This window comes from Azolla caroliniana, unplaced genomic scaffold, assembly GCF_043228905.1.
Source record: "Azolla caroliniana isolate FFs.n. ecotype wild unplaced genomic scaffold, voAzoCaro1.0.p SCAF_6, whole genome shotgun sequence".
In the NCBI taxonomy this organism is placed as follows: Eukaryota; Viridiplantae; Streptophyta; class Polypodiopsida; order Salviniales; family Salviniaceae; genus Azolla; species Azolla caroliniana.
In genome coordinates, this window is record NW_028230441.1 from 18,236,311 (window position 1) to 18,260,916 (window position 24,606).

General features: G+C 38.9%; 1 protein-coding gene across 1 annotated transcript in view; it reads left to right on the plus strand.

Annotated features, from left to right (window-relative positions):
- Positions 1 to 302: 302 nt before the first annotated feature.
- LOC147863218 (uncharacterized) overlaps positions 303 to 24,606 on the plus strand; it is a 31,520-nt gene continuing 7,216 nt past the window's right edge. Inside the window, exons 1-19 of the mRNA XM_087321448.1 lie at positions 303 to 631; positions 15,350 to 15,752; positions 15,827 to 15,978; positions 16,079 to 16,288; positions 17,602 to 17,711; positions 17,797 to 17,874; positions 17,959 to 18,065; positions 18,279 to 18,373; positions 18,453 to 18,571; positions 18,648 to 18,751; positions 18,829 to 18,930; positions 19,012 to 19,090; positions 19,232 to 19,397; positions 19,468 to 19,538; positions 19,624 to 19,704; positions 19,789 to 19,859; positions 19,954 to 20,050; positions 20,128 to 20,187; positions 20,276 to 20,330. Of these exons, the coding sequence (XP_087177574.1) occupies positions 15,376 to 15,752; positions 15,827 to 15,978; positions 16,079 to 16,288; positions 17,602 to 17,711; positions 17,797 to 17,874; positions 17,959 to 18,065; positions 18,279 to 18,373; positions 18,453 to 18,571; positions 18,648 to 18,751; positions 18,829 to 18,930; positions 19,012 to 19,090; positions 19,232 to 19,397; positions 19,468 to 19,538; positions 19,624 to 19,704; positions 19,789 to 19,859; positions 19,954 to 20,050; positions 20,128 to 20,187; positions 20,276 to 20,330 (2,134 nt within the window). The 5' untranslated portion in view covers positions 303 to 631; positions 15,350 to 15,375. The remainder of the gene's footprint in view (positions 632 to 15,349; positions 15,753 to 15,826; positions 15,979 to 16,078; positions 16,289 to 17,601; positions 17,712 to 17,796; positions 17,875 to 17,958; positions 18,066 to 18,278; positions 18,374 to 18,452; positions 18,572 to 18,647; positions 18,752 to 18,828; positions 18,931 to 19,011; positions 19,091 to 19,231; positions 19,398 to 19,467; positions 19,539 to 19,623; positions 19,705 to 19,788; positions 19,860 to 19,953; positions 20,051 to 20,127; positions 20,188 to 20,275; positions 20,331 to 24,606) is intronic.

Genomic DNA, 24,606 nt, shown 5'->3' on the forward strand with positions numbered 1-24,606 from the left:
ACAAGATCCAAGATTTTGACCAACGACCAAGAGCTGAGAAGATAGGTGTTTTCATCGTCACAATCGAGAATGGGAATGGAGGCCGATGTTCTCCATGTCATTAAACGTCAAATAATTAAGAGGGTTTTACAAGAGGCAAATGAGGAGGAAGGTTTACATCGTGAGCAAGAAAGAAGAACAAATTTGGATGGAACGAGGGAGGCTAGAAACGTAAATAATCACAAAGTTTGGTTTTTGGAGAGTCCGGACGCCAAAGCGGCCCGGATGAAGCGAATTGAAGAAACAGAAGCTTCAGTTCCGCAACACAGCTTCACACATATCATCAGTTCTTCATCCTCCTCCTCCTCCTCCTCCTCCGTCATCAGAGCTCAAACGACGAAAAATCATCTGACAAACAGACAAAAGGAAGAGACTCACGCGGAGGGGAAACAAAGGACAAAGAACGGATAACTCCCTCCCTCTGCCTCAAAGATAGGTCACATCTGGTTCGACTACCGCTTGGTTTACATTGCGGTTTCTATATTAGAACGATCCGGATCTCTTTATAAGGTTCTAAATCGTGCATTGAAAAAATCGATGAATCTGCTCAGATGCTTCTTTGGTTAAGATCGTTCGAGGACAATTCTGTCAAGTAGGTCTTTCTTCCTTCTTTCTCTGCGCTTTTATTTGAAGTGTTTTCCTTTAAATGTCATTTCCGGATCGTGAAATCTTTGAGTTTTGCATTGATTGCAACAAAGAGATGAGAGAGAGAGTTTTCATTAAAAAATGAGCGATGTGTATATTCAAATTTGGTCTTGTACCTTAAACTTAAAATCTTTCTACTCAATAATAATATTATATATATGCAGATGTTATTTGATAATCGCATGTGGTTGACCAAGGGTAAAGAGAGATCTCATATAATTTCAGTTATAATATGGTCATGGGTCCACATCCCAAAAGTAATGGCACCCATTGAGAAACGTCAAGGATGTCCTTCCATGATGTTTGATAGAAGAGATTCCCATAAACCATACAAATATGGGTTATACCTGTGCAGTCTATTGATTTTAAACAACAGTGTACCATACATTAAGTTAATGTTGGAACATCCAAACCAAATGTTTATGAACTTGGCCAAATAAATAAATTTCCCTCATATTGATATTTGCTTATGAGCACAAAAACTAGGTGGACTATGTATATGCTTAGCGTTTGACATTTAACTATAGGAAATGAGTTTTCCATCACAATGCTGTTTGATCCTCAAAAGCAGAGGACTATAGATGGGCTTAAAGTTGGACATATAAAGACAGAATATATTGTCTTCATCAAAGAATTCTCTTTCCCATTAGAGTCTTATTTTCTGTTTGGGTGTAAAAACTGGTGAGAAATAGATAGGCATAATAATCCACATTGAAGTGTAATGTATCTATGAACTTGAGTACTCATATCTCCATTTGAGTGTTATCTCAAGATTTAGAGATTAAGCTAGGATGCATGAAGAATCCTGGGGTTTGAGAGATATAAAAAAAAATTGCAAGACATCTCTCACGCCTTGAAGAGACTGTAATCCCCACAGGTGCTTGCAATTTCAATAAAAAACTGACTGGAAAACGTAGTTAGTAGACAATCATTGAAACCAATAGTGTGACTAATTTAGGTCAAAGTTGAGAAACAAAGAAATTTGATTGTCAAACCACAAGGAGAAAGCAATTAATGCCACTATTTCCACACAAAAACCAGGATTAAATGCATAAACATTGAGGTATAGAGACTAAGAAATTGTAAGGATGACATGCAATGTATTTCTTCAAGTGTCCTACCAAATTGCAAGGTCTAGAAATATGAAACAAATTTTAAATGTAGTCATTTCATAATTCTGCTCTACCCCTTATAACTTTGCGAAATATGGAATGAATTTTAAATGTAGTTATTTGATAATTCTGCTCTACTCCCTATAACTTTGCAAGTTGGATATGGTTTCATCCATGTCAAATTTTATTGTTATAAACTAGTCTCTGAATGAGTTTTAGAAGTTCATCAAAATTGACATATCTATCTATAATGAATCAATTAAGTCCAGTAGACCAATAGAGAATACATTCCTGTATTCCTATCTTAAGTGCACTCTATTTTCAGAGTTCTGTTCTTCTATTTTGATGATTATTCGAGACCCATCTCTGCTTAGAAGAGATTAAATAAATATCAGAGTTTCTCAGGGAAGGCACACATAAATGAATCACGGAATTTAGACGTTTTGATGACTGTACACCAAATCACACATTCATTTCTCATAGATTTGCATCCATGCTTATGCTGTATGGTAGTAATTCTATCAACATCCTGGCTTGCAAATCTTGGGGAGTAGTCCTCTGTTCGCAGGATAGATTGGATATGATGGGGTTCTGCCAAACATTTTCTTTAGGCTAATAACTTCAGGATACTGCAAATACACTTTGGACCTTTTGCCTTGCCTTTTCATGGTTTGGATGACCGTTAACTGTATATTGCATTCAGTACAATTTCCAGCTTCAACTTGTGGTGTATCTGGAACAGCTACTTATATTGATTGCACTGAGCATGTGAATTGGTTCATATCCTGAAGAATTGGCAGGGTGCTTGCACACACTAAAGAAGGCAAGCTTTCCTCATAGGCTGAGGACACACTTGCCTTCCAATTGAATTCAATATAAGTGACATTGCTTTGCAGCATATGCTCCCAAAATGGTTTCTTGTCTGGGGCTTCCCTCATCATGACTGGGAGACCTATCTTGCATATACCACGCTTTTACTATCCTCATACTAAAGACACACAAAAAGTCTAGTGGGATTTTGCAGATTTTATATACAGTTCTGGAAAATTGCCTTTTTGTAATAAATGCATGAAAAGTGTTGTAAATATTACCTCAATTATGTATTCTCAAAGAACAATATTGTAAGATAACCATCTCTGCCCTAATGGATTTCTAAAGCTTGCCATCACTGACAATCCTAGATGGATATATGTGGGAGGGATGCTGATGTAGAGAACTGTTTATTCTGCTGTGTTCAATGCAAGTTGATCTTATTCAAAGCAAGTTTTAGCATTTTGTAATGTATGCAATTTCAAGTTTAAAGATATGAGATTGTTTTTGAGAATCATTGTAGAATTGTATATACAATTGTATGTGCAATGATGGCGCACTGGACACAAAAAGGAGTGGCATGGACATTATCTTAAAATCATGGCATTTCTGTTTCTCCATGGATTTTTGATGAATAGAATCTAAAAATAGGTCCTAGGACATGAGTTTTACCTATAACGAATTTATATGGACCCACCTATTTAGCATGGTATATAAATTTCATCTCACCTATCCAACCAGATGTTAAAGTCCTTAAATTTCTAACCTTTGAGGAACTTATACCCCCAGCTCTGAGGCTCTTGAAGAGCTGTTGTGACATCATGGAAGAGAATGTTGATGACAAGATAGATACTTTGTTAAGATTATTGAAGTGCTTAAGAAACTTTGGTTCCATAAAAGTTGTAAACCTCTTGTGCTCTGATATGATAGAGAAAAGGTTCTGTGAAATAATATTTGAGAGATTAGCAAATGCAAACATAGTCACATGGGACAGGATGGATGCAAGAATTGGATGTCTTGAGTAGGGGAATGGGAATGGCCCTAAGGTAGAGGAATGTGTTCAATCCTTGAATGGAGAAAAACCTCATCTGAACTAAATCAGGTTCATTAATAATCTTGTTGGAAGTTGTAGTGCATGTTTTGAACCTGATATAATCTCTCATCTGGTCACATAGGACATTCTGGCCTCTTAAAAGATGATAAAAGAGAGCCGCATGATAGTGTATGGCCCATGAGGTCTTATGCATGATTATATGCTAGGAGTTAGTATGCTGTCCCCAACCATGCATGCGAGGAAGTGCTAGAGGCTCTGGTAGAGTGGCTGTGTTGTACAAAGAAGAGCACAACGAAATGCATAATGATGTAGATGTAGGTTATACGTGGTTATGGATCCAAAGGTGGGAGCACAATGAGTTGTATTGCAATTTGCCACGCCTCTTGCTTATGCACAATTTTCATCTCTATTTACTAGTTTGTAATATTGTAAGATTCACTAATATGGGGGATATAATGCTATTAGGGAAATTCACTGCATGCAGTAAGAATGAACAAACTTCATTTGACACAAGCGAGACCATGTATGGAAATTTTGTAGCAATAGAAGTTGGCCTAGAGTGACAAATTCAAGATACAGCGTGAACAGAAAATGGCAAACACTTTCTAGCCATTGGTAGTACATATGGATTGGTGATATCCAATGGTTTTGTCACAATGGCCAAGATAAGATGCTTTGACATGTTGGAACCTCAAGGAAAATCCAAGCATGGAGTGATTACTTGATGGGATCTCTATCCCGTCTACCCACGATAACAGATTTCACTATCTCTAGTAGACCCATTTGGCAGCAGATCATGCATATCTATGTTTTAAGGTGAAGCTTGAATGCCAAAAGGATGCATATGCTAAGAATGGGACTATGCATGCTAAATACCAATTTTCTCGAGACAAATTTGGTGCATATAATTGTGAAGCATATAATGGCATGCCTGATTTGTGGATTTCTAGAAGTAGTCACACAAGGGTTGTCAAAGTCATTGCATTATGCTACAATAAATACCTTTCCCCATGGGCAATGCACATGTACATGGTAAATCCAACTTTGGTGTGAACATAGTTAGATGACTGTTGGATTTCTAGCTACCTGCAAATCTTGGTTATATAAACAATTTTTTGCTTCTTTGTAATCATAAGCTTGTTTTTCTTAATCTATTGACTCTTTCTTAAGTCTTCTAAGTGATCTTGTTGTGTGAGTTTGTAGTCTAAGATCCCTACATTTTCTACAAATGGTATTAGAGCAGGTTTAGGTTACTTTCTCTATCCTATTCTTCCTGATAGGCATGCAGAGATCTTTCTCATCATCTCTTTCCTCTAAAGAGATGTTGAAGATCTCCATCTACAAAGATGAAAAGTTTGAACAACAGAAAACTACACTAGAGGCTATTTTTCTCTATTTTCAAATTTCAGAAAGATTTTGAGCTGATTCTTTCGACTACTTACTCACCCAAATCGAACTTTTGTTTTGGAGATACCGTGAAAACAAGTTCTGTAGTAGTCTCAAACCCTAACTGCACAACAATTGCAATGACCAGTTTTCAGCACAGCATAGTAACTCTTTTCTATTTCTTTCAGACCAATGCATATACTATTCTTCAATATTGCATTGCCTTAATACATCTTGGTGAACAAAACCACCAAGTATTGCAATATCTCATCTATATTTCTTGTTGGATTTGTTTTTTTGCAATGGCCGGGGAAACTAATATTTTTGGCATTTAACGCTTAAGACAAGTTGGAAGATTTTAACTATCCTATGCCGGCATACATGATGGGACATGTATTGGTTGCAAGTAGCTAAGTGACATTGTTATCGGGTCTAATGAATGTCAACTTCAAGTTCTTATCCAAACTTCCCCTCCCCTTCAAGAACAACCGACGCAAATAATGCTTCAAGCTCTATTCCTCAACAACCCAACTTAAGTGGGAAGGTAAGGATGTTCAAGCCCATGCTCTTATTGCATTGTCAGTAAAACGATACATTGTTCCACATATCTGATGTTGCACCATCTCCAAAGGTAGTTGGGATGTGTTAAAGAATTTATATGCTCAAAGGAACGAACCAAGAGTTATGCTCAAGCAACAACTTGAAGATGGAAGAAGGTGATTCCATGGATGTATTTGTGACCAAGATCAAAGACTTCAAAGAACATCTACTCAACATTGATAAAGTGATTTTTGACAAGCAATTAGCTTCTACAACTCTTCTAGATTCATATTAAGGTTTCGTCACTATAACAAGGCTTCTTACAAGAGGTAAAGAGAGATTTAGCTTTGATGTGCTAATCTCCCTTCTCTTATAGGAATCTTAGTCTCAAGCAAATCTAGATGTTCTTGACAGTGATGATCAAACTTTTGTTACCTCTTCTAAGTTCAAAAGTCAAGAAGGAAAAAACAAAAACCTTCCTTCTAAAGGCAATGATGTTTGGACTTTCCATGAGGTCAAGAAGAAAAGGTGCAATTACTATCATAAACAAGGTGATGACATTAGTGAATTTTGAAAGAGGAAACTAGTGAAGAAAATAAAAAATGAGCTGGTTTGAGCACACATAGCTCAACATGAGTAGGCATTCTCCATATACACGGTGTATGATCCCTCGAAGGATGACACATGTTTAACCTCTTGCAAAAATTTCTTTGTCACACTTGAAGATGCTTGTTATAAGGCAGACACAATTACTTGTGCGCAATAATGTTGCTTACATTATCAAAGCCATTGGTCAAGTTCATATTATAGTCGTCAATGGGGATGTAGTCACCTTGAACAACGTTCTCTATGTCCCTAGCATAAAGGAAAACCTTCTTTTGGTTTCCACCATTTCTATGCATGGATATCTTGTTTAATTTCTCTATGACAAATGTACAATATAGGATCATACGAAGAGTGATATCATTATCACAACAAATATCTTGTTCAACAGCCTTTACAAGCTCGACATATATAAGAGATTTGATGACTAAAATGCATTAATGGTGGATGCCTAAACACAAAGAAATTCCAAACTAGGGAACACTTGGTTCGACCATTTAATTTTCAACGACCTTGCACAGTTTAATAAGCATGATATGGTATGCAGTCTTCCATTCATGTACCATCTAATTGTGTTTGTGAGGGCGCTATTCTAGGAAAGATGCAAAAACTTTGATTTCCAAAAGATGCAAATGTTTTGGCAACACACAAGCTTCAACTTGTACATAGTGATGTATGCGGCCAAATGAGAACATTATCGACTGGAGAATATCTTTATTTTCTTACATTCATTGATGATGCTACCCGACACACTTGGGTATATCCTTTGAAGGAGAAATCCAACATTTTTTCATGCTTCAAAGAATTCTTACACCTTGTTGAAAATCTTAGTCGTCATAAACTCATTACTCTTTGCACTGATAGAGGGGGTGAATACATGTCTCAAGAGTTCAATGCTTTATTGAGGGACACCGATATTATCCATCAAAGCATCACTCCATACACACCACAACAAAATGGTTTGGCTGAGAGAGAATAAATCTCTCATGGAGATGGCAAGATGCATGCACGCTGGTAAGAACCTACCTCATAAGTTTTGGTTGAAAGATTTAATGTGTGCAAACTAAGTGTCAAATAGATTTCCCACAAAAGCACTTAACACTCACTCTATATGAGGCTTGGAGTGGTGACAAAACAACTGTTGGTCACATCAGAATATTTGGAAGCTTGGCTTATGCATTTGTGCCAGCACAACAGTGCCATAAGCGTCAAGACAAAACAACCAAGTTCAATTTCGTTGGCTACAACAAATAAAGCAAAGGTTATCAGTTGTTTCAGCCTACCACTGGTAAGGTCATCATCAGCTGGGATGTGATATTTGCTGAAAATGCAGCTCAACCACTTGTGGATTGCTCCAAAGAGCCCATTCTTGATCAACCAAATGCATTTGATACTTCGTTACCATTGCTCCAAAATGCCGTGTTTTAAGGTAATCAACAACTAACCCAACCTCATAGAGGTAATGTGCAGGTTTTGCGTCAGCATCAACATGCTCCAAACAAGGATGTAGAGTTGCCAAACAATGCTCAAATTGATCTCTTGCAACAGTTCACTATAGTTGAACATGAGCAACCAAACATTGTGGACAATAATGCTGATTTACAGTCATTAATCAACATGATGCTGACATGGAATTGGAGGAAGAACAAGCCTCTTCTAAGCAAGCAAGAACAATCCCTAAATGGCTGATTAACACTCTTATGGACGCAAACTCACATTTCCTCTTCAAGGTAAAATTGGGTCAGCCAATCAGCAAGCTGAACTGCATTATGTGCATCATGCTCTTATTGCTGAAATTTGTAATGAGGAGCCACTTTCTCTTGAGGATGCATTAGCACATGCCTATTGGGTTGAAGCCATGAAATCAGAACTTGAGTCCATCTACAAGAAAAACACTTGGGAATTATGTGATCTACCTAAAGGTAGAAAAGTAGTTGCCATCAAGTGGATTTACGAAGTCAAGCGTAATGCGGATGATAGTGTTGATCGTTTTAAAGCAAGACTTGCAGCAAAAGGTTGCTCCCAAAACGAGGGGATACACTATGAACCTTTGCCCTCACTTCAAGGATAGCTACAATAAGAGCTAACAGTTGTTGCAGCCACAAATAAAGGGTGGGAGGCTCACCGATTGGACATTAAAACCGCCTTCTTAGATGGAGATTTAGAAGAAGAGGTTTATCTAACTCAACCTCCCGGTTTTTTCATTAAAGGTACAAAACTAAAGTTTGCAGGATACTTTAAGCTTTGTATGGCTTGATACAAGCACTTTGTGAGGAATGCAAAGGCCCATGCTCATCTTCTTCAACTCGGTTTGTGAATAGCCCAACTGAAAGCACTCTCTATGTTCAAAAGGATGGAGAAAAATCACTAATTGTTGTGGTTTATGCTGATGATTGGCTAATTACAGTAGCTAATGAGCAAGAAATTGCAGATTTCAAGGCTGATCTTAGTAAGACATTTGAATGCACAGAACTTGGTCATCTCCATTACTACCTCAGCATTCAACTCATTACCGTTGAGGGGGGCATTTTCTTGAATCAACGGAAGTACATCGAAAAGTTCCTACAACGATTCAGATTTGAAGAGTGCAAGCCAATCCCCACTCATGTAGAAGCAGGTTTCATATTCTCATATCAAGACAAAGGAAAACTAGCCGATGCACTCTTATACCAATAAGTTGTAGGTTTTTTGTTATTTTTGTGCAACATGCGACCTGACATTCAATGTGCAGTTTTGCAATCAAGTAGGTTTATGCACAGCCCTGGAATATAGCATTGGCAACCAGCCAAGTGGGTTTCCTGTTACCTCAAAGGCACTATGGATTCAGCCTCTTCTATGGAGAAGGCAATTTGTCTACTTTAATAGCCTTCAATGATGGTGATCAGAGTGGCTGCTATGGTACTCGTGTGTCACGCAGTGGCACTTGTTTCACTATTGACAATTCTTGTATTTCCTGGATCAACAAGAAGCGGTCAATATTGGCAACATCAAGTTGTGAAGCCGAATTTAGAACAACATTCAGGCTATAGTACAGCTATACAATAGAGTGTGTTTGGGTCAAGAGATTATTGTCTGATTCGTCACTTGAACAAACATACATCTCCTACTTGTATATTTATAGATAGTCAAAGTGCCTTGGTTATTGCAAGGAATGCCGTCTTCAATGCACGTACAAAACACATTGAGGTGAATTATCATTATGTGAGGGAGTGGCTCCATGCTAAAGAAAGAAAGAAAGATATATTAACGTCTTTTAAGAGGCCAAAATGGCCTATAAGACCAAACAGGAGATTACATCTTCGGTGTTGTCTCGTCTTTGAGAACAACAAATCAAAATAAAATAAATATTAAATCAAAATAAAATAAATATTATTCAGTAAATAAGATAAAAAGAGACGAGGGAATCTGGTTTGCAGCACATGTGAGATTCTCAAGTTAGATATATTGTAGCTTTTGTCTTTGAAAGATCTCTAGCATAGGTCGATCCAGAATGGAAATGTCTCCGAACTGAGGAAAGCACCTGCGATGGCAGGAGATAATGGCCTTAAATTGTCGATGACAAGGGTGTTGAGGTTGTGGTCCATGGGGCTAGGGCCTTCGTGCACGACAAATTGCTATCGCTCGATCTATTGTAACTCCTTTGTTATGTCCTGGGCGGGAACCCATTTCTGTATCCCTTGATTGACTTGTAGCATTAGTAGGAGTCATGAGGCTAAAGAAAGTTGTGATTGTTCTTTGTGGATGAGCTTGTGCGGCTGTATTCTTCAACAACTTTTCTCGATGTCTCTTGAGCTCTAGCAAGAAAAGTCCTAGCCACCGTTGGTCCTCATATTCTATTACTTTGCGTAGCTGTCAAAGCCTTTTTTAAAGAGGCAATGGTATCTCCCTTTGATTTCATAAAGGGCACTATAGTGACAAACATAGTGTTCTTCGGATTCCACTCCATGATGACACAATTGGCAAATTCTTTCTTCTAGAGGTATTCGTGTATATCTGCCTAACTCAATTTGTAACTGATGTGATGAAGTTCGCAGCTGCCCTATCACATTGCGCAACACATAGGATAGATGTATGTCCATATAAGGTGGCCTGGTGATGAATCCATCTGCCGATGTGTGTAAGAAGTGTGTCTTATAGTGGGCCATCTTCGTATCAGTGGTATTTTGGGGCTGATCCATGTTATCTTGTTTTTCAAGTTAATAATATCAGTTCGGATCACTCTATTCTTTTCCACTTTGGTCATATTTAGATGGGGACAGTCCAAGCTATATTGGAACGGGGGTAGTGCATTTATACTCATGCCATGTGACTCGAACCATTGCTGCATTTCAGCATACCAACAATGAATGTCTCCATTTTCAGCCAATTGTCTTGATGACATAAGTGCCAACCTTGGGTACCTTCGTTTAGGGAGCTCCCAAAGGAATTGGATAAATGTCGCTGATTGGAACAATGCCTCGGTGATTATAGGTGTTGCTCCCATTTCTGCCCGATTATATCATGAGGCACCGATGCTTTTTTCCTTATCATTCGGGCAATCACTGACACTAAAGGTCTCTCTAAATCTTTCCAATGATTTGCCTTGTTAAGACTAGCTCCCCACGTTTCTACTCCATAGAGAAGAGTTGGTGTGACAAGTGTATCAAATAACCACAACTTAGTTTGTGGCCCTTGGAACTACAAATGTGCACATTGTCTGTCGAGAACACCAAGGGCTGCATATCCACGAGGAAGTTGGGCAGAAGCAGCCTCCCGTAAGGAGAACCTAGGCCCTGTAAATATTACTCCTAGGTATGTGTAGGAGTGTGTGTATTCCACCTTTTCCTCTCCCAAGAAAAATTCCAGTTCTGATCTTGTTACCCATGCTTGAGTGGTGTTAAACACCATCACTTTAGTTTTATCCATGTTTATCGACAAACCTTTGTCCGTACAAAATAGTTGCAAGGCATTTAGATGTTTTAGTAGTCCCTCCAGAGAGTCAGAAATCAGCACAATATCATCAGCATATAGTAATATTTGTATAGCTATACCTGCTAGGCATGCTCCTGAACCCTCGAATCTTTGTATGTAATGTGATACCTCATCTATATAGAAACCAAAGAGAGTGGGAGATAGTGGGCATCCTTGCTTCACTCCGATGGTGCTAGCCACCGCCTCTGATAAACTCTTGGAATACCACACTTTTCTTGACATGGATTCATAGAGTGCATAGATTCCCCATTGCATATCTGTAGGAACACCAAGGGCTTCTAGCCGTTGCATAAGCCGAGCACGTGGCACAATGTCAGGCTTTTTGGAAATCCAAAAAGCAGCAATAAATCCTCTTATTGTGGGCTTTGCCCTCCTCAATAACGGCCCAGAGGGTCAATATGTGATCGAAGGTTGTGAACCCCTTCTGAAAGCCTGCCTGTCCCGCTGAACGGAAGCCATTCTGCTCTGCCCATATACTCAATCCTGATTCTAGAATCAAGCCCATATAGGTTTAGTCAAGGAATGGCCAATCATGATTGTCCTATAGTTGTTTGGCATCATGGGTTGAAGGCAGCACGAGGATTAGGGTTTCGGTCAAAAACATAGAGGGAGAGAGTCTGAGTCAGAGACAAAGGGAGAGAGAGCAATGCACGCTGTCTTGGGTACAAAGAGTGTACCTCTTTTTTGGTTTTTAGATATTATGTATATACAAGTCAAAAGTGTGCTATGAGTGCGTTCACACTCGTGCACTAATAAAAGGCACGATGGCCCTTTATTCCCAACAACCTCCCACCAAAAGGCAATGTGCCATGAGAAGAAAAAAGAAAAGAAAAAGAAAGTCAGCTAAGTCCAAGTATGTAGAAAGCTGAACTGCATACATCTGAATGTACTAACTCAAGTGGGGACGACTTCAGCAAAAGAGACTTTTTATGAGATGTTTGTAAATGTTTACCATAAATGCAATGATCACAATGTTCAAAATCAGCATAACAAAGACATGGCAAGTAACCCAAACGAGACGATTTTTATACCAGTTTCACTCATGTGTCCCAACCGGCCATGCCACAAAGAAACACTAGGCTGCTCGGTTATGGCAACAACATGGTCACTCACACTAGACACATGGAGAGGATACAAAGTATCACTTTTACTACCCTTGGCAATAACTGTAGATCCCTTACAAATCTTCCATTTCCCATCACCAAAGGTTGTGTGAAATCCATCATCATCTAGCTGTCCTGTGCTAATCAAGCTCTTCTTGAGCTGAGGTACATGCCGTACATGCTGAAGTGTGAAAGCAGAACCATGCTGAAACTGTAATTGCACAGTGCCAATAACTGCAATTTCACATGCATAGTTGTCCCCAAGATGGGCAACACCATGTCGACCCCCTGTGTAATCCGAAAACCACTCACGATGAGGGGTGACATGAAAAGAAGCACCGGAATTGAGTATCCAAGTGTGCATGTCATCATCCGTATCTGCCAGTAAAGCATGTTCTCTATGGCATGATGAAACAAAGAGTGCATCATTTCCACTGTCACTATCATGAGTGACTACATTCACCTCTTCAATTTTAGTATTGCCTTTTCTTCGGTTGAATGTCTCTCTTTTCTTCTATGAAATCATCTATCTTCTTGCCCTTTCCTTTCTCTTTCTTCCATTTGAAACAATCACGTTTAAAGTGACCCTTTTTGCCACAGTGATGGCATTCTACATCTTTACCATGTGATTTACTATGGCCATAACTATTAGATTTGCCTCTGTTGTGACCTACCCCATATGCAACGCAGTAGAGTACTTATTGGATGCATTGTTTTGCCGACTCATCTCTTCCTGAGTAGAGAACTCTCTACATCGGCATAAAGAAGCATCGCATTTGAATTGCTCATAGCAGTCCTGAAAGTATCAGCTGGCTGGGTGCAAAGTAAAAACATGGCCTTAAACTCATCATCAATGATGAATTTCAAGGCAACCAGCTGGCTGAAAATGGAATTGAACTCACTCAGGTGAGTTGACATGGGTGTGCCCTCTGTCATACGCAAATCCATAAGTTTCTTAAGGCAATAAACTTTGCTAGCTGCCGTCTTCTGGGCATACAGTTCCTGTAGTCTAGTCCATATAGAATAGGCACAGTCCAAACCTTCAATATTAAACAGCAAGGCATCAGAAATCGACAAGTCAATAGTCGAGCGTTCAAGCTCGTTCAACTCTTGCCAATCATCTTGGTCCATATTTGTAGGCTTTACCACTTTGACTTTAATAGGCTTTGCATGCTTCTTCTGCAACAGGATGTTGTAGCACTGCTTTTTCCAAACTGCAAAGTTATGTGCACCCTCAAGCTTCTGGATGTGCATAAGGTGGCTACTGTCACTGCTGCTAGTCATGATTTCTTAGCCCAAATGGAGGACCAAACTTGCTCTGTAGAAAATGTGACCTGCTTTGCAAAAAACCCTAAACTTGGCTCTGATACCAGTTTGAAGGCAACACGAGGATTAGGGTTTAGGTCAAAAACAGAGAGGGAGAGAGTCTGAGTGAGACACAAAGGGAGAGAGAGAGATGCACGCTATCTTGGGTACAAAGAGTCTAGGGGTTCATGAGTTTGGATGACATTTTGACCCTTTGAGCCACAAAACTTTCAAAAACATTTGAGCCTTTCTTGACAAAGGGAACCTTGAAACTAAAATGATGGGGTTCTACACCACTCAAGGCATGGTTAATGAGATTAGAACTGAATTTCTTCTTGGCATGATCCTATGCATTCACAAGTCCTCAATTCTCCCTATAGGAGGTGTTTGTGCTCGAATTTCTAGTGGACATGCAGCCCCTTGGTGCCCTTGGAAAACCATGTGTACATATCCAGCTTCAAGAAACCACGAACTAAGGTCTTGTTACTCAACCCAAATTGTTCTTTTGCAGAGTAGGAATTTGGGAAGCCAACAGGCATGTAACTGGACAAATTTGGAGAGAACTTTAGTCTGGATTGCCTGCATGAGAAAGATCAAAGCAATGGTGGCCCACTAGATGATTCGGGCTGTGATGAAAGCAGCCCCAATAGTGACCAAGGCATTAATGATTAGTATCCAATGTATTTGGGGGTCCACACATGAACATGACTAATGTGAAAAAGATTAGAGTGATCTGAGCCAATATCATTAAATTGGGTAGTGAAAGAGCATGGATTAGTCCCACAACATTTGTTGGTAGTAATGACCACTATGAGGCGCTCTTTTTACTCTTGTAAGATCGGTTTATTATTAGGCATTCTCATATGGATACATATTTATCTCACATGCTCCTTATCGTGATCGAGCAGCTCAGGAAGTCTTCACATCAGTTAGAAATGGACATTGGGAGAGATGCAATCAAATCTATGGAAGAGGGGATTTGCCAATTATGCCATTGGAAGAAGACTATATTTTCCATCATGATGTTTTTGTGAAATAAGAGGGAGATGCCATTACCTCTTCAAATAAGGTAATGGAATATGACAAACAATGTTTTTTGGGGGTATTCTCGTCACGACAGAAGAGATAGAGAGAGATGTTGTTGAAGGACAGCAATACAAATACAACAGCTCATTAATAGAGAACAATCACGAGTTTCTTTAGATCCATTATGCTACAAGTCAATCAAGGGCTACACAAGTGAGGTCTCGATCAAGACACTTGAGATAGGTTATGATAGATTGGATATTAGCAATGTGTAATGCACATAGGCCACGATGATCTGAACCATGGCCCTGCCGCCTTCTTCATGGAAAAATAAAGGCCATTGCCACCCTGGAAGGAAGGTATGTCCCTCTCTTCAGAGATCTTTCCATCTTGGAGAGGCCCATGTTAGAGATTTTTTTAAGGCAGAAATTTCAATATTGAATTTCAGAATCTTAAGTACTTAGATAACTAGAGTGTTTTATACACTCTATTTAGTTATATTTATTTTGTTTTTTTGCTTTCATAGACAAGAACATTTTAATTTATCATATTTTGTTCTTTTCTTAGGCCATTTTTGGCTCTGAAAGGACATCAATTTAGCTTTCTTTCTCTATCTGTGTTTTCATATTGCAATTTATATATCCAATATATTATATTGCATACATACATACATACTTACATACATACATACATACATACATACACGTATGTATATATATATATATTCCTCAATTCTAAGGTTTGGAATCTAACAGGAATATTTACTATGTGAGAAGAAGAAATGGCATTGGAGTGCACAAAAACATCTGTTTCAGGGCTTGTGGTGTCAAACGTCTCAGAAATACATTGTAATGATAATACTCAGCATGTTCCAATGAGCACAATGAATTGTGAAGGAGAACATGGGGATGTTTGTGGCCCTTCTAATAAAAAGACACAGGTAGATATTGATGTCAAGGAAGTTTACTTCTTGATCATGCATTTTCTATCAGATGGGCCCTGTCGTAAGACATTTGCCCAGCTTAGGGAAGAACTTGAAGAATACAAACTACTTCCTCGAAGATATCATGCGTGGTACTCGAGGGAAGGATTATGTAGTGGTGACAAGGAAGATGATGGTATTTCAGTACCATTGAGCTACCCAGAATTACTTCAGAGGTATGATACTGCAGATTATTGATAACATTTGAATGTTCAAATTATTTACCCTTGTTTGATTCACATTTGACCAGGTTTTCCTTGATTGAGAAAAACCACTTGGTAAAATTGCTGGAAGAGTTGGTTAATAGGAACTCTGAAGGTGGGCCTAATGGTGATGCGAAAAATCCTACTGCAGCTGATGCATCTACAATATTGGGAACTGGTTCTGTCTCTCTGTTAAAGAGTATGAACCTCTTACTTTCTTGTGGTGCTTGTATTCCGTTGTCTATAAATCTATGTTGATTAGCACAAATATTGATTAAAATGTTATGTTTCTGTAACAGGCAGTTTTGTGACAAAAAAAACACAGGGATTCAGAAGTCAAGGGCAGATGTATGGATTAACTGTAAGAGAAATGGGAGCAGGACTGCCTCATCATCATCGAGCACCATCCATTCGTGGGGCTAATTATCATATTGTTAAGCCGTCAGTACTAGTGAATAGGATACAGATGATTAAAACTTTGAGAGGGCATCGCAATGCTGTATACTGCGGTAATTTCCCTTAATCTATAGTGTAGCCAAAGGTGGCAAAATCAGTAAAATATATGCACCGATGTTATCATTCAATCAACAATGAACTAGGACAGGAAAAGAACTAAATGTGTACTCCAAATCATTTAATGTATTTATAAAGCTCTTTGTATTTTTCCTCTCCGTGATAATACAAGACTTCTTAACTAAACCACATGCTTTCAGTTATCTATATATGAGTTCCTTCTATATGAGGTTTATATCTCAAGCACAAGATACCAGGAATGTAGAAAATTTAGCTAGTCAGACGTCCTCTGGTGTAATTTAGTGTATCATGCATGTTTGCATGACCCCATGCATAAATTAAATATGGTGCATCGTGCATGCAAATCATAATGCCTATCAACAAGAAGATACTATCTGTAAATGTTTAATTTTCGCAGATGTTAATTGAATGTATCTGTTAGATTAATCTTCTGCAATGGATATGGTAATATGCTCCTTTTTAGGTTAAGGAGGGATAATTATATTGGATATACAAGTGGGTATCTTCCTTGATGTGTTTTTCTTGGAAATCTGGCCATCAAGCTACTCTTAAGGATTTTGGCATCAGCTTTTTATCTTGTCAATGTTATGCAGTTGAGTACAAATCAAACTGTTCCTGAAAATGGTTCCTATAAGTTGCAGTCAATCATTCCATAGGAGAAGCTTTGTAGATATAGATATGATTATTCTGAGGTTGTATAACAAGTAACTTTCAACATAGCCTCTTATGGGTTTATCCTTCATTTGGAAGTCAGGTTTTTATTCCACGAGAACTGAATGGGCTAGATAAACTCATTGACCGAATAAAACACTACCCCAGCTCATCATATATGGAAAAGAGTGAAAAATTGAATGGGTTTCCCCTTTATTTTACTAGAACTAAATGGGCAATACAAGCTTATTGGCCCAATGAAAAACTATCTGAGCTCATCATATTTGGAAAAGAGTGAAAAATTGAAGGGGTTTCACTTTATACTAGAACTGAATGACTATACAAGCTCATTGGCCCAGTGAAAGACTACCCCAGCTCATGACTTTTGGAACAGAGATAATTTTTTGAAGGGGTTTTCTCTTTCAAGCAGTTAATTTATCTGCTTCCTTATATAATTTGTAGTTATATGTAATCTAATATTAGTGTTTTGCTTGAATAAGTCTTGCTTTTGAATAATATGTCACAAAGTTCAAAATAAAATTAGAAACTGTCCTGTAATAATGCATATTAGCAGGTCAAAGCTTCTTTTATTATGTTCTAACCTATATGTGTTGATTTCGGCTCTATTTTCTTGCAGCAATCTTCGATAAATCTGGAGATCACATTATTACAGGATCAGATGATCGCCTTGTCAAAATATGGTCTACAACAACAGGGTTTTGCCTTTGCAGTTGTCGTGGGCATGAAGTATGTCTACATGGTGTTGGCTGACATATGGGTTTGATTATTCAAGTGTTCTAAATGTTTTCTTGCATTTGCAATATTACTGTAGGGAGACATTACTGATCTTGCAGTGAGTGCAAACAATCTGCTAATGGCGTCTGCTTCCAATGACTTCTTTATTCGCGTTGTACGCACGATCAGATATTGCCAATTTGATTTCACATTCTTTTGGAAATGGTATAAGTGATATCATTTACATGTTCCTTTGTAGTGGCGCTTCCCGGATGGGCTACCTGTGTCAGTTCTGAAGGGTCACACAGGTGCAGTTACAGCAATTGCGTTTAGTCCTCGTCATGGCTGCGAGCATCATCTTTTATCGTGAGTGCTGCATTGAAGAAAATTCTGACATATTTAGGACTGGTTATCCCTTGTAGTTTTCATTCATAGATAAAAGATGAAATGCCTTGTTTTGTATGCCCTATAATCTCTTCTGCTACAGGTGAGAGATATTATTTGTCAACTTGCTAGATTTGCCTGCCATAGGCATTGTTATTTGCATAGATGGGTTTTTATTTTCGTGTTCCCTTACAGGGCTTCTGATGATGGAACTTGTCGTATATGGGATGCTCGAGATTCCACAATTAATGCTCGTATTTATGCACCAAAATTGGAAATCCAAGAAACTGGCAAGTATTTGTGTTGATCTCTACAAAATGTTAGCAACTATGAACCATCAATATTTATGAGTTGAGGCTTTCTGAACAGGAACAAATATTCCTGATCATGGCCAAGCAAATGATCAGACCAAAACACAAATCCTTTGCTGTGCATTCAATCCTAGTGGCACTGTTTTTGTCACTGGAAGTGCTGACAAGCTTGCAAGGGTGCGCCCATCTTATTTAAGTCGGTAGAGAAGTGTGATTTAAATTTCGCTCAGTTCTTACTGGCAAATTTTCACAGGTTTGGGATGCTTGCAAATGGTCAGATGAAATGCATGGGGCACCTAACCATGAAATTGACCGTTTACAAGGTCATGAAGATGTTGTGAATTATGTACAGTTTAGGTAAAAGACATTGACTTTGAGCCATTGAATGTTATACATTGTACTGTAAAGCTAATTTCAAAATTTTCTTTGACAAGTGGTTGTGCAGCTCCGTCACGGCCTGTAAATGTCGATATGCGGTCAGTACATATGTGTGGGTTAACAAAGAATGACCGGTTCTCAAGGTTCGGGAATTCCTGGTTGGTGGAGTGTTGTAATGGCATATTCTAATACCTAAAGCAGATCAAAGAAATCATCAGCATTCTCCTTTATTTTGCTAGGTTTGGATATGAGAGCATAGTATCTTGCTCCCATGATGGCAGTGCAATAATTTGGGTTTTTCGACCTCGGAAATACCATGTGGGTATCTTTGCTTTTACTTGATAGATGAAAAATCAATGGATTTCACATCTTGGGTGTCCACTAGGGTAATGTTTCCTTCTAGGGTAGTTTACTTTTCATTTTTAACTCCTTATGAGGTTGGCAAACTTTGCATTATAGGGCAAGAATAGATGGGTGAAGGCATATCATCTGCGTGTGCCACCACCACCAACGCCACCACCACCACCTAGAGGTGTTCCACGCCAACGGTTGCCACCAACCCCTCAAACTGTGAACATGATTGTTTGGAGCTTGGACAATCGTTATGTGCTGGCTGCAATTATGGGTAACTATTGAGCATGTGAATTCTGTTTCCAGTGTCTCGATGTAGGTCTAATATGTTTTCAATTGTTCAGATTGCAGTATTTGTGTTTGGAATGCTATGGATGGAAGTCTAGTTCATTCCTTAACAGGACATACGAAATCAGTATGTAAAGACAATTTCTGAGTCCTATCATGTATGATAATCAAAGACGTTTTGTTTTATGATGTGTTTTTTCAATCTCCTTTAGACATATGTCTTGGATGTGCATCCTTATGACCCAAGGATAGCGATGAGTGCAGGATATGATGGTCGTGTTATTATATGGGATGTGAGTATTATAGGAAGATTCAAACAGAAATTTTATCTATGTAATGCCATTGAATGGGATAAGTGATTAGAATATTGTTTGCAGATTTGGGAAGGATGCTCGATCCATTTTTATCAAATAGGCGATTTTCATCTTGTTGATGGGAAATTTTCACCGTAAATGTCAATCCTTAACTAGTGTTAGTACTGGGAATGCATAAATTCTTGATGTCCTAATGTTTTTTAAACTTAAATATGGTCATTTCCGTAGGGATGGCACTTCCATTGTGATTTCAGATGAAGTGGGGCAAATTTATTTGCTTGCTACTGGAGAGGGGAGGTCACAAAAAGATGCTAAATATGACCAGGTACATGCTTAATACATTTATGGAGCAACTAATGCTGATTTTATTTTCTTACTGATGCTTCACATGCACTTATGCAGTTCTTCTTAGGTGATTATCGGCCTTTGGTACGAGATGTCCATGGAAATGTCCTAGATCCGGTAGAATAACATGCTTCTGTTTTGCTTCTATTCATGTTTACATCACGTGCTTCTGTGGTTTGTGGTATCTGAAAGCTTTTTTTATTAGGAAACACAACTTTCTCCACACCAAAGGAATTTGCAGGATTTGCTCTGTGATTCAAGTAAGGAAACATTTCATTTTTCTCACTTATTGTAAAATACTTTTTCAGGCTTGCATTTATAATTCAATTGATGCCAGTGTCTTATTGGCAAAAGTTTCCTTTAGAAGACATTTATATCTTTTGTGGGCTATATGTAGTCTAGAATTGTCAATTTTTAGTTCATCTAATTTCTTTTGTATTATTTTGCACTGAGTTCACATTGGGTAGCAAAATTTTTTCATGGAGAGATTCAGCCTGTAACAAATGGTAGATAATAAACTTCCTGTTGCTTCACTTGACATTTTATGCCATCTTTAAGCTGTTATGCCCTTTTTCCTTTTCTTTCTTCAATAGCCTTCGGGATTTCTGACTTGAGTTTATATCATGTTATTTTCACAGTCATTTCACATTTCATTTGATGTGCATATCTTCAATTTCACACATCTGCTTGTCTTGTGGGCAAGCTGCAAGTTGATTTGTTTTCGTTTGTTGTTTGGTGAAAAACTATGATGTGATATTAAGGCTTCTTAACTTTTTGGGATCTCACAGCTAGTTTTGATTTGTCAAACATATTATTACAGTATTTCTTTCTTTGTTTACTATCATATGCATCAGAGCTAAAACTAAAGTGATTACAACTATGTTTTGCAATTTGGTTTAATCAACTTTGGTACCATTGGCTTTAAGGCACCCAGTAGGCGTAAAAATAACTTCCTTTCGTCTTTATCTCTCTAATTTTTCCTGTCAGATCTCTCTCCACACTATTCTTGTCGCCTTATTTCTTCCACTACAGCATATCCCTGCCAATTTGTTTTCTTCATCACTATTGAAATCAGCCTGAATAATCTGAGGGTGGTAGTTAGCTTCTTAGCCTACAAATGATCTTTCTCCCAATCAATAATCATTAAAAAATGTTCTTAAGATAGTAAGAGTTTAGGAAATTCATACCAATTGCCCCAAGGTTGGCGTTCGTAGAGGCATTTCCTTAGAAACCCAGCCAGAATCAAAAGATTTTAAGGAAAAAGTGTTTCATCCAATCAACGAGAGTCCTGGTAAACACAAGCGGCAGGAGTTTCCTCACTGAACTTTTAAAAGAAAATGGTGAGACCAAACAAACCAGGTGTAGGTAAGATAGATTTTTAGTGACCAAAGGTTAGTGAGAAAGAAAGATATATTAACGTCTTTTAAGAGGCCAAAATGGCCTATAAGACCAAATAAGAGATTACATCTCAAGTGTTCTCTTGTCTTTGAGAACAAATCAAAATAAAATAAATATTACATAGTAAATATAAAAGTAAATAACATGAAAATAAAAGAAATGAGGGAATCTGGTTTTTGGCACATGTGAGATCCTCAAGTTAGGTATATTGTAGCTTTTGTCTTCGAAAGATGTCTAGCATAGGTCGATCCAAAATGGAAATGTCTCCGAAGCGAGGGAAGCACCTACGATGGTGGGAGATAATGGCTTTTATCTGTCGATGGCAAGGGTGTCGAGGTCGTGGTCCATGGGGCCGAGGCCTAGGTGCACGGCAAATTGCCATTGCCCGATCAATTGTAACCCCTTTGTTATGTCCTGGTCTGAAGCCCATTTGTGTATCCCGGGGTTGACTTCTAGCATTAGGAGTGATGGGGCTAAAGAAAGTTGTGATTGTTCTTTGTGGATGAGCTTGTGTGGCTGTATTCTTCAACAACTTTTCCCGATGTCTCTTGAGCTCTAGCAAGAAAAGTCCTAGGCATGACAAATATAGTGTTCTTCAGATTCCACTCCTTGATGACATAATTGGCAGATTCTCTCTTCTAGAGGTAGTCGTGTATATCTGCCTACCTCAATTTGTAGCTGATGTGTTGAAGTTCGCAGCTGCCCTATCACACTACGCAACGCATAGGATAGACGTATGTCCATATAAGGTGGCCTAATGACAAATCCATCCTCCGATGTATGTAAGAAGTGTGTCTTATAGTGGGCCATCTTTGTACCAAGTGGTATTTTGGGGCTGATCCATATTATCTTGTTTTCCAAGTTAATAATATTAGTTCGGATCACTCTATTCTTTTCCACTTTGGTCATATTTAGATGGGGACAGTCCAAGCTATATTGGAACGGGGGTAGTGCATTTATACTCATGCCATGTAAATATGAACAAAGTGGAAAAGAATAGAGTGATCCGAACTAATATTATTAACTTGGAAAACAAGATAATATGGATCAGCCCCAAAATACCACTTGGTACAAAGATGGGGACAGTCCAAGCTATATTGGAACGGGGGTAGTGCATTTATACTCATGCCATGTGACTCGAACCATTGCTGCATTTCAGCATACCAGCAATGAGTGTCTCCATTTTCAGCGAGTTGTTTTGATGACATAAGTGCCAACCTTGGGTACCTTCGTTTAGGGAGCTCCCAAAGACGTTGGATAAATGTCACTGATCGGAACAACGCCTCGGTTATTACAGGTGCTGCTCCCATCTCTGCCCGGATTATATCGTGGGGCACCGATGCTTTGCTCCTTATCATGCGAGCAATCATTGACACTAAAGGTCTCTCTAAATCTTTCCAATGATTTGGCTTATTAAGACTCGGTCCCCATGTCTCTACTCCATAGAGAAGAGTTGGTGTGACAAGTGTATCAAATAACCATAGCTTAGTCCGTGGCTCTTGGAGCTGCAAATGTGCACATTGTCTCTCGAGAGCACCAAGGGTTGCATATGCATGAGAAAGTCGGGCACAAGCGGCCTCCTGTAAGGAGAACCTAAGTCCTGTAAATGTTACTCCTAGGTATGTGTAGGAGTGTGTGTATTCCACCTTGTCCTCTCCCAAGAAGAATTTGGGTTCTGATCTTGTTACCCATGCTTGGGTGGTGTTAAACACCATCACTTTAGTTTTATTCATGTTGATTGACAAACCTTTGCCCCGACAAAATAGTTTTAAGGCATTTAGATGTCTTTGTAGTCCCTCCGGATAGTCAGAAATCAGAACAATATCATCAGCATATAGTAATATTTGTATAGCTATACCTGCTAGGTGTGCTCCGGAACCCCCAAATCTTTGTATGTAGTGTGATACCTCATCTATATAGAGACCGAAGAGTGTGGGAAATAGTGGGCATCCTTGCTTGACGCCAATTGTGCTAGCCACCGCCTCTGACAAGCCCTTAGAAGACCGCACTTTTCCTGACACATATTCATAGAGTGCATAGATTCCCCATTGCATATCTATAGGAACACCAGCTGTTGCATAAGCTGAGCACGTGGCACAGTGTCAAAGGCTTTTCGGAAATCCAAAAAGCAGCAATAAATCCTCTTATTGTGGGCTCTGCCCTCCTCAATAAGGGCCCGGAGGGTGAATATGTGATCCAAAGTTGTGAACCCCCTTCTGAAAGCCTGCTTGTCCAATTGAACGGCAGCCATTTTGCTCTGCCCATATACTCAATTCTGATTCTAGATTCGAGCCATATAGTTTAGCCAAGTAATGGCCAATCATGATTGTCCTATAGTTGCTTGCCATCAGGGGGTCTCTACTCTAGAGGATTGGCACAATGGTATGTTGAGTCCATCTAGTAGGAAAACCTTCACACATGGCTCTATTAAAGATGTGTGCTAGCAATGGGAGCAAGGTGTCACTGGCATAGATAAAGTGCTCACCCACCAATCCATCATGATCTTGGGCCTTCCCAAATTGTAGCCGATCAATGGCGTTTCTTACATATTGTGGTGTAAAGAAGGTTGATTCATGTGGGCGTGGGGCATTCGGGTGAGGAAGAGGAGGTTGGCCCGGGATATCATATAGAACCTTTGCATATTCCTGCCACACCTGAGGTGAGGTCAGTTGTGTGGTGGGTTGCCTCTCATTAAACATTTTCCATGCTCTTTTACTCTCTTGTCCTAGAAACAAGCAATACAAATGATCTTCAAATTTAGCCAAATACAATCTCTTCTTCTTCCTCACGAGGCGTTGGAAGGTTGCTCTCGCTTGGTTGTGTGTATAAATGCCCTGAGTTACATCACGCTGCAAGCATCTCCTTGTATCACGGCATTCCTCATCATACCAACTATTTTGTATTACTCTACCGAGTTTGGGGGGAAAGAAAGAAAGAAACATATATTAATGTCAACAAGAGGCCAATATGGGCTAATTCATGTCATACATACTGAACCAAAAATAAAACCGCTAGATTTCCTAAAGCTCCATGAACATGATCTTAATGCATGTGGTGGAATTGTTTTGGAGATGGTTTACGAGCATGAAGTGCATAATTAATATTTATGAGAGTAGTGGTGATTGGACTTCGTATCTG